The sequence below is a fragment of the Pholcus phalangioides genome, unplaced genomic scaffold (genome assembly GCF_987345545.1).
Source record: "Pholcus phalangioides strain wild (caught in Gottingen) unplaced genomic scaffold, Ppha-v1.0 ptg000014l_1, whole genome shotgun sequence".
Classification (NCBI taxonomy): Eukaryota; Metazoa; Arthropoda; class Arachnida; order Araneae; family Pholcidae; genus Pholcus; species Pholcus phalangioides.
The window spans coordinates 21,974,078-21,988,552 of NW_028301607.1; the positions used below are offsets into that span (position 1 = coordinate 21,974,078).

Genomic DNA, 14,475 nt, shown 5'->3' on the forward strand with positions numbered 1-14,475 from the left:
GTTGCATAGGTACCCCACATGTAAAGAAAAATATTCGCTCTTTCTCCCAACATACACATCACAATTTATATTTGAATTGATTTTAGGCAGTTGTTGCCGTTTTTATTTTTATATCGGGTGCTACTCTGAGTATTCGCATTATTTTTGTGTTTTCATTGTGGATTTGTATGTTTGCCGCATTTTACAGTTATATTATATATATTCTGAGCAGTGCTCTCACATGCACCGCGTAAAGCACGTAAAATTTTGAAACGTGCCTCTGCCCCAACCAGTTGTAAAATGTACCAGGAAAGAAAAATGTGCTGGAGAAAAGTACGCCCCTTGAAAAATGTGCTTATATCGCTGTAGCGACAGAACCTGGTCGTGTTAAGTTCGTTCTGTTTCTACAATGCAGGGCCAACTTGACAGCATCATGGAGCCCCGAACCAAGCAATGCACTGAAGCGCCTCGTAAGTCTAACACTAATTCCCTTCTCAAAAAGCGTCTGAAAAAACAAAAGGTGCTGAAGTGAAGAACATTTAGTGAAAAATTGGGTGCCCTCTTAACCCAGCGGTACCTCAACCTTCGGGCCCAAGGCAGCTAATGCGCATATTTTATTGATAGGGGATTATGATCACTTTTTTATTTGAAAATGATCAGAATCCCTGCATATAAATTTTGAAACTGAGTCTTAATAGATTTGAGTTGTTTTTTCGCTTGTTAAATTAAATCGCTTGTTTCTCATCATCTTAAGAGTTATAGCGAATTACATGATGTGGCGAGTCGTCGGCCAGTCGTTTCCGATGTTGGGCCGCGAGTGGGGCGAGATATCTCAGCACTACAGCTCAATTCTGACGGGTAAACTGAGACCCGAAGCTCGATGGGAACATTGCCTGGCAACTCTGACCGGTAGCCTGAGCACGGCCCTGGCGTCGCTCTACGTCAAACAGCATTTCAACCAACACAGCAAGACGCAGGTGATCAATTAATTCTGTGTATCTCTTGTCCATTTTTAAAATATCCTCAATGGAAACGATTCAGAATTAAACTGTTAATATCTTTGACCAAAATTCGCCTTTCCTTCAAAGTTTTTTCATTAAGATCACGGGATACCTTAAAAGTTACGCTTCGGTATATATAAGTGTAATATTTTTTTCCCTTCAATTATTTCTTCTCAGGCATCCGAAATGGTCCGATACATTCACAGGGAGTTTCTGAAGATCGTACAGACTGTGGAGTGGATGGACGAAGAGACACGCACCAGGGCAAAAGAAAAAGTCAGTATATATAAAGGAAATTTAAAAAAATTCTACATGAAAACGAATAACCTAAATTAGTGGTTCTCAATGTGGGGGCCATATGGGCTCCTTTGTGATCCTGGAATATTCTAAATTTTTCACCCGTTGGGGTAGGGGTGAAAAATCACATACATGTAGAACAGGAGTCATGACGGGGGTTTAAGAGGCCTACTCAGGGCCACTAAGATTCAGATGTGAAGTAATAAGGCTTTCAAGTGAAATCAAATATGATGGGGGGAAAAGTGCGAAAACTTTCAGAATCCAGCTGAATTGCCCATAAAACCAGAACCATCTTAAAGTATGGGGTCTGTCCAGGCCCTCATGTTCATACGGGGCTCACGTGATGAGATGTAGTACTATCATTTTCAAGAAGGAGTATGTAAATAGCTGTAGCTTTTTCACTCAAATACAGGATCCCAGAACACCACTTTTCCGAGGGGTGGGGGGATCATAGTGTTGAGACGACCCTGTATAGAACCACGAGTTCAGGGCCCAGAAATTGATCTTATGATATTTTGGTTCGCTGTTAATTTAGTAAAGAAATCGTCTAAGTAATTAGAAAACGACTAGCTCTTTGATGAGGTTGAGGACCCTAGAGGAGAAAGGGATACCACGAGAAGGAAATATAGCTTAATAGGGGGAGGAGGCCACAGTCAGAAAAAAAAAAACCGTTAAGAAACGCTGGCCCAAGTAACAATGGTCAAACGTATCTAAAAATTATTTTGCGAGTGGCTGTCGTACCAACGGCTGGATTTCTTCGTCACAATCAGATGATAGATCAGGCGATGAATCTGTTCTATGTATATTTTGTGTGTCTATCGATTTTTATTCCATATTACCATGACGTAGTGACGTAAAATCATTTCTGAATGTGATCGACTTCAATAATTATCATTAATTAATGGGAAATCTGAGAGTGCAGAATACACTATCATGCGGTGAATATTAATTTAAGATGCGATTCTTAATTGTTAGGGTCCATTCAAGTATTACGTCAGCATCGGTGGGGGGGGGGGAGTTCGATTTGCTGACTTTTGATGACAGGGGGGGGGGGTGGAAAACGCTTACGTCATCAATCACCCTTTATGGAAATATGAAATATTCTTAATGGCATCTTACTCCGTGAGCCGAAAACGAGAAAAACCTTTCGATAGTTTCTGGGCACTTGATCCAACATTCTTCCTATTGATAAGTCCTAGGAATATGTCCCTCTCTATAGGACCACTTTAGTGATCCCCAAATGTCCACATATCCTTCAGGTGATCTGGAAATGTGTCACGCATCACTCAAGTGATCAGTAATTATGCCGCGGATCACTTAAGTAATATGGGAATGAGCCGCAGGTAACTTTAATGATGTAGAACTGCACTGGGTGCCACTAAAGTGCTCTAAAACTGTGCCACATGTCACTCCAGGGAGCTCTAAATGTTCCACGGATCGCACTTAAGTGTTCTAGAACTGTGTCGCGGGCCACTTAAATGATCTGTGAATGTACCACGGGCCTACTTGAGTGATCTGAAAATGTGCCACGGGCCGCTTAAATGCTCTGGAATTGTGCCACGGGCCTCTTAAACGATCTGTAAATGTGCCGCTTAGTTCATTTTTACAAACTTAGGTTGGGGGGCAGGCCACATCAGATAACCTCCAGTGACACATTTGGTCAGCGGGCCAAAGGTTAGGTTATATACATGTCTTAGAGGGTAGGTCGCAATGAATTTCTTAAAAAGAAATTTTGAGTTCTTCAAATAGCATTGGAATTAACAGAAATTGTATTTTCTCCCGAAATTTTAATTTCTTTTTAAATATTTTTTGCATTAAAAAAATAAATTTTTGTCGGGGAAAAAGGGGCCACCCACGAGTCCTCCCTTCCCTTTTCCACGTACGTCTCTGATCCAACCAATAGGATTGGTTGCGTTAGGATTCAGAAGGGCAGAGCTGATGGCGAAATTTTGCTGACAAGGGGGAGGGGGTCAAAAATGACTAAAAATTTGCTGACGTGATACTTGAACGGTTCCTTATGCAATAATAAGACATTTGCCTCTCTGTTTCGTATCACGAAAATATAATTATTTTTCTCGAACTTCACGTACGACGAAGGCTCTCTGAGATTGGGAGGATCGATTTATCTTCAATTTTTTTTCCGGTACTTACAGGCCGAGAATATGGCGACGTATATCGGTTATCCTAACGAACTGATGAACATGGAGAAAGTTTCCGAAATTTACAAAGGGGTAATTACCGTATTATTTATTCATTACCGCACATTCCTGTGAACGTTATGAGGGAGCTGAAAATATAACGCATCTTTTTTTTATATATATTTGTAACTGCAGCTTGAGCTGAACAGCGACAGCTACTTCGAGAACGTGATGAAGCTTCGCAAGTGGGCTACGGATTACGTTTTCTCCAAGCTCAGGAAAAAGAACGTTAAGGGAGAGTAAGTGATGACTTTTGTATGACTTCATCATCTGCTTACAATTGTGGTAAATACCCTTGCGTGCTTTCACGCTGGAGGAAAAGCCTATTATTTATCCTTTTCAAGATACGTGATTCAGAAAGTGAATATGTGTAATCTATTTAATAATCTAATATTTTTTCACTAAAACGGGCTCGACCTTCTTTTCAGCTGGAAGAAACGATCTGCGGCGGCCGTCGTCAATGCTTATTACAATTCCATCGAGAACAGCATAGGTCAGTCCGTCTTTTCCTCACCCTTTCTTTCTAAATGAAATATAAACGTGTTCATTCATTTCAACCCTACGTACTCAACCGAACGGGTATTTTTGAGATGCCTACTATTAACCGTACATGTACCTCGTAAACATTCCTCAAGGGAATTTCTGATTAATTGGCACGTATCAGAATGTGTGTGTGTGTGTGCTGAATTTGTGCGGCACTAACGTATATGTATTGCCAGAGTTATATGAGTGTTTCGTGTTCTACTTGCGCTGTCATCTGTCTTCCGCATTTCGATCTGAAAATGACAAATATCTAAATTTTCGTGTTATGTAAGTATCGTGTTGAACGCCTGTCTGCTCTCAGTGGGGAGACTTTCTTAAATGGGAGACCGGCTGGCATTCGTGTCTCGAAGTTGGAAAAATTGCAGAAAACCAACTTCAGCCGACCACCCTGTGCCGGGTTTGAGCCTGGATCCTCGCAATGCGAGTCCATCGCGGTGCCCACACGACCGCACGGCATCTTTTGAGGCGACTGATGGGACCCGTCCTTCACCTAACAATATGCATATATAAAATAAAGTTTCAATAAAAATGTCGGTTCGGTTTTTGTTTAAAAAATCGTTACACAATTTTAAAATGAAAAGGTTCTGAATTATTATTCTGAAATTATGAGTCATTTCATTGTGACCCGCGACCCGTTACAAGACTACTTAATTAGCTCACGATAGGCTATCGAATTCTCTTTAATAGCCTTCGCTCTCCTAAAGGTTCCGCATCCCTAATTCAAATTGATGCAATGAACTGTACAGCGAAGATACGAATAACTTTTTTGAAACCGTGACTCGAATTATGATAAACATCATACAAAATACTGTACATTATTAACTGGGATAAATCGGGAAGCTATCCATTCTTAGAATACCTATATTATACAGCGTGTCCTAGCACTAACTTCATCTCATCACCGTCGGTCGTAGAGGTATGATTCCAATTCAAAAAATGCTCAACAGGCGTTCAAAAATTACCCTGTAACAGTTTTGAGAGTGAAAGTACAGTGTGTAACAAAATAAAAAAATATATAAATTTTTAAACAGTGTCTCCTGTGCTCCAGCTTCCAATTAGAAAGTTGTTGCAGTGCCGTCTTAACGCATTGGCCCACCCGGGCCCGGCCCGGGGGACTCAAGAGAAGAAGGGCCTCACAAAAATGAGATTTGGTTGAAATTGGGTCCATGATGCTCTTAAGACGGCCCTGAGTTGTTGCCCTGTCTCTCCTGATGCCAACAAAGAAATTCCATGTTTTTAAGTGTAATATTCACAGAGATATCCGAATTCGAAAAACGGAGCAAATTTGGGAAAGGACAGCGTTAAATGCGAAAAACCCGTTTTACCCGTATTTAACTCTGTTCTTCCCCAAATTTGCTCCGTTTTCCGAATTCAAATATCTCTGTGAATATTGCACTTAAAAACATGGAATTTTTTTTGTTGGCATCAAGAGGGACAGGGCAACAACTTTCTAATTGGAAGTTGGAGCACAGGGGACACTGCTTAAAAATTTAGATATTTTTATTTTATTTTGTTACACACTGTATTTTCACTCTCAAAACTGGTACAGGGTAATTTTTGAAGGCCCGCTGAGCATTTTTTACATCGTTGAGCATACATCTACGACCGACGGTTGATGAGATGAAGTTAGTGCACTTACAGGATTATTTTGCACTCCGTATATTATTAATTAGTATTAGTTTTTTCTTTCGTGATATACCTAGTTGCCAAATTTGCCTGCTGTGGCTTTTGCGTTTAGATTTGTATAACTGTCAAAATATGCGAATATGATCTTTGAATTTGTGAGTAATTTGCCGTTTCTCCCACAGAATTTCCTGCCGGGATTTTGCAAGGAGTGTTTTTCAATAAAGACAGACCAAAGTAAGCTTGTAATATTCACGTTCACATCAACACACGCTCACTACAGTTCATGGCTTGCTATACTTAAATCCTTGAAAAACTTATTGGTCTTCTATGTGTAATACAGGCAATAACATAACATCACGCGTAGGACAAATAACAATCGGGGAATATATATTGTTTGTGTGGTGAAATAATCAAACTAGAGCTACCTTATACATAGACAACATCGGCACTGATTATCACATTTATGTGATTTTCATTGACCTTATATATCCAGGAATTCACGTCTCTCTCTTTTTCTTTCTGTTACTTTTTCTTTCAAGTAGGACTTGAACCCAATTTATTGAAAAGATGCAATTTTAAATTTTGAAAAATATAGTTTTTATTACTACTTTTCAATTTAATTTGCTTTATTTTTGTGTTTCAAGTTACCTGAACTTCGGGGCAATCGGATTCGTTATCGGCCACGAAATCACCCACGGATTCGACGATAGAGGTGAGACTCCAATGTCGTATAAAGGGAACTTTAACGCCCTTTTTTTCAGTTAAATGACATTCTATTGAACCATAAGTAATTGAAATTGTCAAAATAAATCACTCTGATTATAGTAATATCAAATTTTAATTTAATAGCGAAATAATGTTGAAAAGAAATCATGAATTTCAAAAATTCACGCTTTTTTGCAGGTCGTCAGTTCGACAAAGACGGAAACAATGCTAATTGGTGGGAAGAAGACACGGACAAGAAGTTCCGAGAGAAAGCTCAGTGTATCATCGACCAGTACAGCAATTATAGTGTCAGTGAAGTGGGAATGCAGGTAATTTAATGCATCAGCCCTGCACTTTGTGAAAAGGTACACGCTATAACACGGAGTAAATTCCGAAGATTTAGGTACTTTACCCTAAAAGCAACTGACTTCGAATTCTGCGTGAATCGGATTTGGACTGCGTACGAAATCCCCTTTACGGGATGCCGAGCATTGTGTTGAGGAAACAGCTTTCACCTCAATATCACGTTTGTTACTGGGAAGCCCTCTTCGCACTTTCGTCTTCTCTTCCTCTAAGTACAGTCCACTTCATGTGATCAAATCAGGACTCGGGGGTTCTCTGATAACAATAACCGAATGATATCCGAAAAAAGTCCCGTTTGCAAGTACGATGACCATACATCCCGTTTGGTCGAACAGAACGTATTTTAAATGGGTATTGGTAAAACGAGACAACTGTTTTTCTTTCCCACATAAATTGGTTGAAATGTTCGATTTTTTCATTCTATTCTGATATGAAACCTTTTATTTTTCCTTTGAGCCAAAATCCCACACATTTGTTATTCAGCCATTGTATTTGTTCTTTTTTAATGTACAATGTGTTTCATATATCCCTCGAGAAAGTCTCGCGGAAAAAAGAAATTTGAATCTTTTCAACTGAAAGAAACTGATCAAGAACTTAAAAAAGGGCTTTTTTTTTGCAAGTGCAGCTTCATAAGTACATGAATTACAGCGAATACTAAGAACCGATTTCGACCGAGATGTTTGTACGGAGATGTTTGTCAACGGGGGGGGGGGGGAGAGAGAATACCTCCTATTCTCCTACACAGTCTTGCAGACTGATAACGATAACTTACAGGGAAAAAAAAGTTTTGTTAAAAAAAAAAAACCGACGGGAAAACGATAACATTATCCGAAGTCCTGATAATTATAAACGATTTTTCTCATACGATATTTCATCACTCGGTTTTCGGCTGTTTATTTTGTCCCATGTCTAGACGACGTTTACTCTCATATGATATTGGACCGTTCCGTTCTTTGCAAAAGTAATAACTAATAACAATACCCAATTGATAACATTATCCTTGATTTTAATAAGCGGCTCTGACTGTATATTTCATTTATACAACCGTTTCAATTTTTTTTTTGTAAATTTACCCACTAGTATGCACTCACTTTTTAGCACTGGAATTCGACTCGAAAGGCTTTGAAAATTTTCATGCTGTTTGGGTACGTGCTTAACTTATGCAAAAGCTTGTCTCAACGTGGTTCCCAATTATTCATCATCTATTTAGTTTTAAAAGAAAATTAATGAAAACATAGCTAAAAAATAAAAAGAGTATTCTTCCATTGAGGAAATTTTCCCTATTAAAAAAAAGGGGAAAGTTAACGGCTTTGGGCGTTAAAAAATTGTAACAGGCATTATGACGAATATTTCTCGGTTTTCCAACTTCCAGGGAGAAGGAAACATTATCATTCTTTGATTAACGCTTCCGTTAACTACAAATAATTTTCAGCACGAGTTGTTACTAGGCTATATGGTATGCGTTATAAAAGGAAAGTGACTCGCCTCAATGTTTTAGCGACTCCATCATTACTTACGTGATGTATTCATTTCTTTAGGTGAACGGAATCAATACGCAAGGTGAAAACATTGCCGACAACGGAGGTGTCAAAGAAGCTTTTAGGGTATGTATTGACACATTAGAAAAATAAAATAATATTATCGTTTTTTTTATCTAAACGGTTTCTTCAATGCTCACGAGTTCCTTGTTGTACAGTAAAAATCCCTCTTAACGGTCATCCCTGTTTTACGGCCAAATAAAAAATATCCTATCAAAAGCCTATTTAAATAATGCATTTCGAACCCCTGTACGGACACCGATAGTTGAAATTTTTGTTCGTTTAGAATCTGAAATCATGTGTTGCTGATATATTGTCCTCCTATATTTAACATTATTCCTCGCTGTTTAATATGGCCAGCTCTAGTAGTATAGTCGTCGCTCTCTATCGCAAAGAGAAAAAATTGATGTCTCAAATGAGTGAAAATGTGTTATACGATATTTATTTTGTTATTTTAATTTCGTATCTATGAAATAACTAATAATTATGCATTTCCATGATTTTAAACGCATCTCATATTGTCAGTTTCATTCATATTTAAATAAAGAACTATTTCAGTTACTGTGTCGATGCTAATACAATTGATACAGGAACCCCCTCTGATACGGTCACCTCTCTTTCGCGGACAATTTGTATTTGTCCGCAAAAGAGGGGTTTCCTGTATTAATGTTTTAAGTTGTTATTCTCTAAACATTATACACAGTATATTGTTATCATTTATATAAATTGAGCACTTTAGGTACACACACATCTGAAAATTTTATTACCATTATTTCATTTCACGAAGGCGTATAAGCAGTGGGTGAAAGATCACGGCGCCGAAGCTCAACTTCCCGGCCTCAGCTATACCCCGACGCAGTTGTTTTGGATCAGTGCGGCTAATGTAAGCATTTTTTCACATTACCCCCTTTTTTAACGGAATGACTACATAGAGCATTTTATGTTAAATGTCTATAAATTTGTTAAATATATGGTAGCCTACGTCATTTCGTCTGAACATCTAATGAAGAAAAAATTCGTTTCCATTCACAAATACGTAATACGATGTATTACGCATGCGTGAATGAAAACGAATATAACGATAAATTAAGAAATCAAGGCTGCTTGCATGAAGCAACTTAAGATGCTGACAAACGTAATTTGTCAAATCTTGGAGTTTCTTCACTTGGATTTTGTCATTTAAATCAGTTATTTTAGGTTAATCACTGATTTCGAAACTACTTCCAATCTTCATACTGTTGCTTCTTTTCCTAGAAACTCTTCCCGGATAACACCTACTTGTTGGGAGAGGAGCTGACGCTTCCCAAATGCAAATACAAAGGCCCCAAACAATCAAAATGCCCAACCAAGTGGCTGACCGCAAAAATATGGGTGTGAAAAATATATACGGAATACACGAAAACTGTTGTTTTCACGGTGGAGACAATGGATTTTGGTCTTGTCCTCTGAAACGCCCATCAAACTCAATTTGAAACTGAAATTTCTGTATCACCAATTTTCATTAAATTGGCATTCCCCCCAATGCCGAAAAATTTGATTTAATACATCGATTCAAATATTTTCAAATATAGTCACTCATCTAAAATGTTATGTCTGATTGTGACTGACTGAAATGAGACTTTGTAGGAGATAACAAGAGTCTTATGAATGCGCCCTTGCTCACTCTGTAAAGGGTACGGCTTCGTACGAACTGGGATCTCCCATTGGAAATTTGGAATTTTAGCCGAGGGAAATTTGAGTCTGATGTGAGGTGAAAAAGTGTATGAGTGTAAGTGTATTTTGTGGGGAGAGGAAATGCTTTGTATAGAAACATAATTTTTTAAGACACCAAAAATTGGTTTCGTCAAATAAATCAAAGCTAAATTATAAACTTTTTCCTGCAAACTTTAATCGGATTGATCGAGTCGATTAACAATTAAACTTACCGGCTCTAAATATTATAAACAATATTCTCCCAAAAAAGCATGAATCTGGCTGGACGGGTCTTTCATATTTTGTCGCACCAGTATCATTTTCTGAAAACGAGGGATTATTGGACCGGTAGTTGTAATTTAGAGCCGATTCCGGATGGCTCTTTCTTTTTCTGTCTTTCAAAAAGACGCTAACAGCTCCGAAGTGTTTTCTTTTCGGAGGTAGCAACGTGTTTTGCATTCGTCTCTTAATTTGCCATTCTGCAATCGTGTGGTCATCGTGATAAACTTACATTGCGAGGATAACTTGCACGGCTCAAGAAGTGAATATTTAGTGAAAAAGTCTCTTCACAGAGAACAGGCAGACTTTCAACCTAATATTCATATAACTCAAAATTCAGACATCTGCCACTTCTAATAGGGAAGAAGATGGAAACACACGAAACACTCATAACTCTGGCAACATAAATACGTTAGAGCCACTCCGAACACACGTTCTGTCATGTACCAATTTGTTGAAAGTTCCTCAGAAGAATGTTTACAAGGTGCATGCACGGTTAAGTAGCAGTATACAGACGAATCCCGTTATAACGAACTCCAAGAGACCAAAGAAATCCCTTCGTTATAACGAAATTTCCGATTTTACGAATTTTGACATTCGTTAAAAATTTCGTTGTAGCGGAATTTTGTTGAAGGGAAAAATTCCTCATTTACATTCTAGATAATAAAAAGAATGAAGTTAAATTTCAGAAATAACTCAAACCAACTCATATCAATTAGGCATTGAATTTTTTTGGATAAGTTTTAGTTGTTTAACATATTTGAGGCAAATAAAAAAATCCGTAATTATCTTTTTTCGTACAAACAACGATCGTGGAAGCCAAGAAAACAACAAATTCCTCTAAAGTATATGCGTGTTCAAACGCGTGCAATGCTTGAAAGATATCTCATACGAAAACTTCTGCAAATTCATTTTTTCTCATATGAGTGGACTTGCCTATTTCGGAAATGAATGTCCTCAAACCATGTATGTTTCTGAAAAATGCCTTGAACGAATGTCCTATAAAGACAGCTGTATCCACATCTTGAAAATTTGAGAAAGTCTAGTCTTTTGTTATATGGGATCCTATAGCTGCTTTTGAATTTGAAATTTCAATTTGGTCTTATTTTGAAAGAGTAGATAGAGATATGTCGTATTTTAATGCCAAATTGTTTTTGTTTACTCCAGCATCAACTTCAGAAATGATCTTAAGTCTAATCTTAATCGAAAACTGTTTCCTTTCGAGGCCAGTCATTTTGAAATAGAAGAAATACGAAACATTCCTAACGCTTAGCACTGGTTTATATACCACTGATTTTATTTCTTTTTCACGCACCCCCACAAGCCATAGAACAACCCTTCCCTGAAGCCGATTTTACGGGATGTTTTTTGTGTTCTCTACTCTTTTGTTGATTTACAGAAACTTGCTTTTGAATTCGTTATAACGGATTTTCCATTTCGTAATATTGGAAATCGCAATACATTGTTCCTATGCAAACTCATTTAAAGATTATAAAAGTTTTCGGAACAACGGGATTCGACTGTATGTAGCCGTCTTTTCACCGTTTCTGTTGTACCTCTGTGTCTGGAAAGATTCTGAATGGGACTGAAGGAATATTGAACTTGCACAATGCCTCTGGAAATCCTTTGGTATTGTAGACGAGCATCTTATCGATCTGAACTACAGCACTCAGCACATTCCCTTCAATTCGTGACGTCTTTCATGAGAATAGTTTAGTATTTAAAGTTAAGCTTCCGTTTGTCAAAACAGAAGCTCAATTGAGTTTTTATTATAAACTATGCGTTTATCATCTTGAGTTAAGTAATCGAAAGTGTTTAAAATAGAAAATGAAAAATGCTATATCTTTCGCATTTTATTTTAAGGTGTGGTGTGGAAAATATCGCCCAGAAGTACTGAAGCTCAGAATTTTAACTGGATCACACAGTCCATCACCATTTAGGTACAAACATTAAATTTCTGTTTCAAGTACTATTCAACTACTATTCAACTCAGGCATGTATCAAGGCTGGACAAATCTATTGTCTGACATACCCGGGGCATGTAAAAATTCCGCTCTGGGGCATTTATTTTTCTCGACCACATGTATATGTAAAAGATACATGTAAAAAATCCAGAAAATTGAGAAATTTTTTTTAGGGTATATGGGAAATTTTGAGAGTTTAAACAAATGAGAAATGCAAAAATATATAAATATATTTCTCATTATTTAAATTCTTCAGTAAGTATTTTCATCAATAGATGGCAACACATTTTGATGATTTGTTTTGAATGTGTGTGGGGAGGGGGATATATTAAGGGGAAATTTTTCGTTAGGCCACACTATAAAAGTTTCATGAAAGTTCTTTTACAAAACTTGACAAATGCAACCAATGAGCTCATTGGTTGTGTTTGTTTGCATTCGTTTTGGGTTTTGCATTCGTCAAGGTTAGTGTAATATCAGCCTTGCCTCAGGTGGAAATCACTGATCAAAACTCGGGGGGATTGTCCGAAATCAGCCCGTGTGGGAAATTTATTAGTGTTGTAGAAAATTTTGACATTTCATTAAATAAAGGAATAATTTGTATTTTTTTTAATGCAATGTAATGCTGTTAATTTTCTATATTATCTACATATTTTCACCAATAGGATAGCAACACATTCGTTTTAAACGCGTAGGAAAAATTAGCTCAAAAGGGAAGATTAAGTAATGGTTTTTTGGGAATGTAAAATATTGATTCGAGAATTTACTTTTTCAAGTTACATGCCGAGTCGGGCTTGCAAATTTTTTATATTTGTCCAGCTCTGGCATGCATGCACACGCTTCTTTACAAGCTGCTTCTATTTCCCCATTTAATCTTTGAACTTAAATTTCAAACTCACTGGGTTTAAAGGTACAGATTACTTAGGTGTCTTATTTCGTATAATTAATTTTTGCATATTTATTTTTAAAGAGTGATTGGCCCACTAGCAAATGCGATGGAATTCGCGAAGGAATTCGCCTGTCCGGTTGGGTCACCGATGAATCCAATAAACAAGTGTGACGTCTGGTGATAGACATCAAAATGATAGTTAGTGGACAGTTACTTTTTTACTGTTTCTTCGTGGAAAGCTCGTTGCTGACAGGTCAGCAGAGTTATGGTGCTAGTTCAGAATAGGAGCTTCTAAAGAAGACAGATTTTATTTCTCATCACCAAAGAACTGACAGTATAGATGACAAGAGATTAGTGAGTTCTGAAGAATTCGCTGTACTTTTTCTTTATTTCGAATGGAGGATCATGAATGGAAGGTGCTCATGATTATCATATTTAAAGAAAAAAGTGATTTCGTCTCAAATGAACAAGATGAAATATGTATGAAACTAATTTTATGATGAAATTTTTATTCAGCTGTGATCGTACATTTTTATTTCTGATGAATGCATTTTCATTTATTTCATAATAATGATTAATTATTATAAATATGTGATTTTAAGTATTACTTAGAGATGACGTTTGGGATTCGACTTATACAAACCCATACATTTGATAATTTTTCAAAGCTTCATGAAGTACTTGTTGGCATCACTGTCAGATTTAAATTAAAAAAAAAAGTAATGAAAGCTAAATAGTTGTATAGGAAATCACTTATAAAAATTCTTACAAAACTAAGAAAAAAACATTAGGAAAAAAAAAGACATTAAAACTGCAGTATGGAAAATTTTTAAATATAGTCCAATCGGTAAAAGAATAAAGCTATAAGAAAAAAATAAAAAAAAGCATCATTATCTACAACTTTCTAAAGATAACGACCCTGATGACCATCTATGGATTGATAGATGCTCTGTTGACTAAGAAATCAATAAGCTGTGAATATTTCATGAAATTTCAAAGATCAGCTTTGTGTGTGGTTCACATATCTCAGCTAAACAAATTTTTATTCAATACTGCAGAATTTGTGGTCTTATTATGAAACTATTTATAGCAGAGTCTTTAAATCAGTGTTTCACAAGGTGGACAATATCAATTCTTGGGGAAAAGTGGAACACACATAGGGGAAGGAATAGACTAGAGATAAAGCATGAGATCATATGGGTTGGGTTAGCGGGGAGGGGCTAATAAGATTTTTTCTGATATGGGAGACAGACATAAGTTTGAAAGACTGTTCTAGATTATAAAGTCGTTAGCGTCCATCAAAAAAAAAATTGCTACAGAAGAATAACTTTCTCATAGAGTAAATTCACAAACGTTCTGTGAAAACTTTGTTGCACAGAGACCAATGGATTTGTCTCAGTAGAT

At 37.0% G+C, this 14,475-nt stretch overlaps 1 protein-coding gene across 1 annotated transcript in view; it reads left to right on the forward strand.

Annotated features, from left to right (window-relative positions):
- The window catches only part of LOC149078271 (neprilysin-2-like), a 60,787-nt gene extending 46,947 nt beyond the window's left edge, over positions 1-13,840 (forward strand). The window contains exons 10-21 of the mRNA XM_089241899.1: positions 734-956; positions 1,158-1,256; positions 3,431-3,508; positions 3,611-3,714; positions 3,904-3,968; positions 5,827-5,878; positions 6,289-6,356; positions 6,548-6,678; positions 8,251-8,316; positions 9,038-9,133; positions 12,085-12,161; positions 13,153-13,840. Coding sequence (XP_089098025.1) covers positions 734-956; positions 1,158-1,256; positions 3,431-3,508; positions 3,611-3,714; positions 3,904-3,968; positions 5,827-5,878; positions 6,289-6,356; positions 6,548-6,678; positions 8,251-8,316; positions 9,038-9,133; positions 12,085-12,161; positions 13,153-13,252 — 1,159 coding nt within the window. The 3' untranslated portion in view covers positions 13,253-13,840. The remainder of the gene's footprint in view (positions 1-733; positions 957-1,157; positions 1,257-3,430; positions 3,509-3,610; positions 3,715-3,903; positions 3,969-5,826; positions 5,879-6,288; positions 6,357-6,547; positions 6,679-8,250; positions 8,317-9,037; positions 9,134-12,084; positions 12,162-13,152) is intronic.
- The last annotated feature ends 635 nt before the right edge of the window (positions 13,841-14,475 follow it).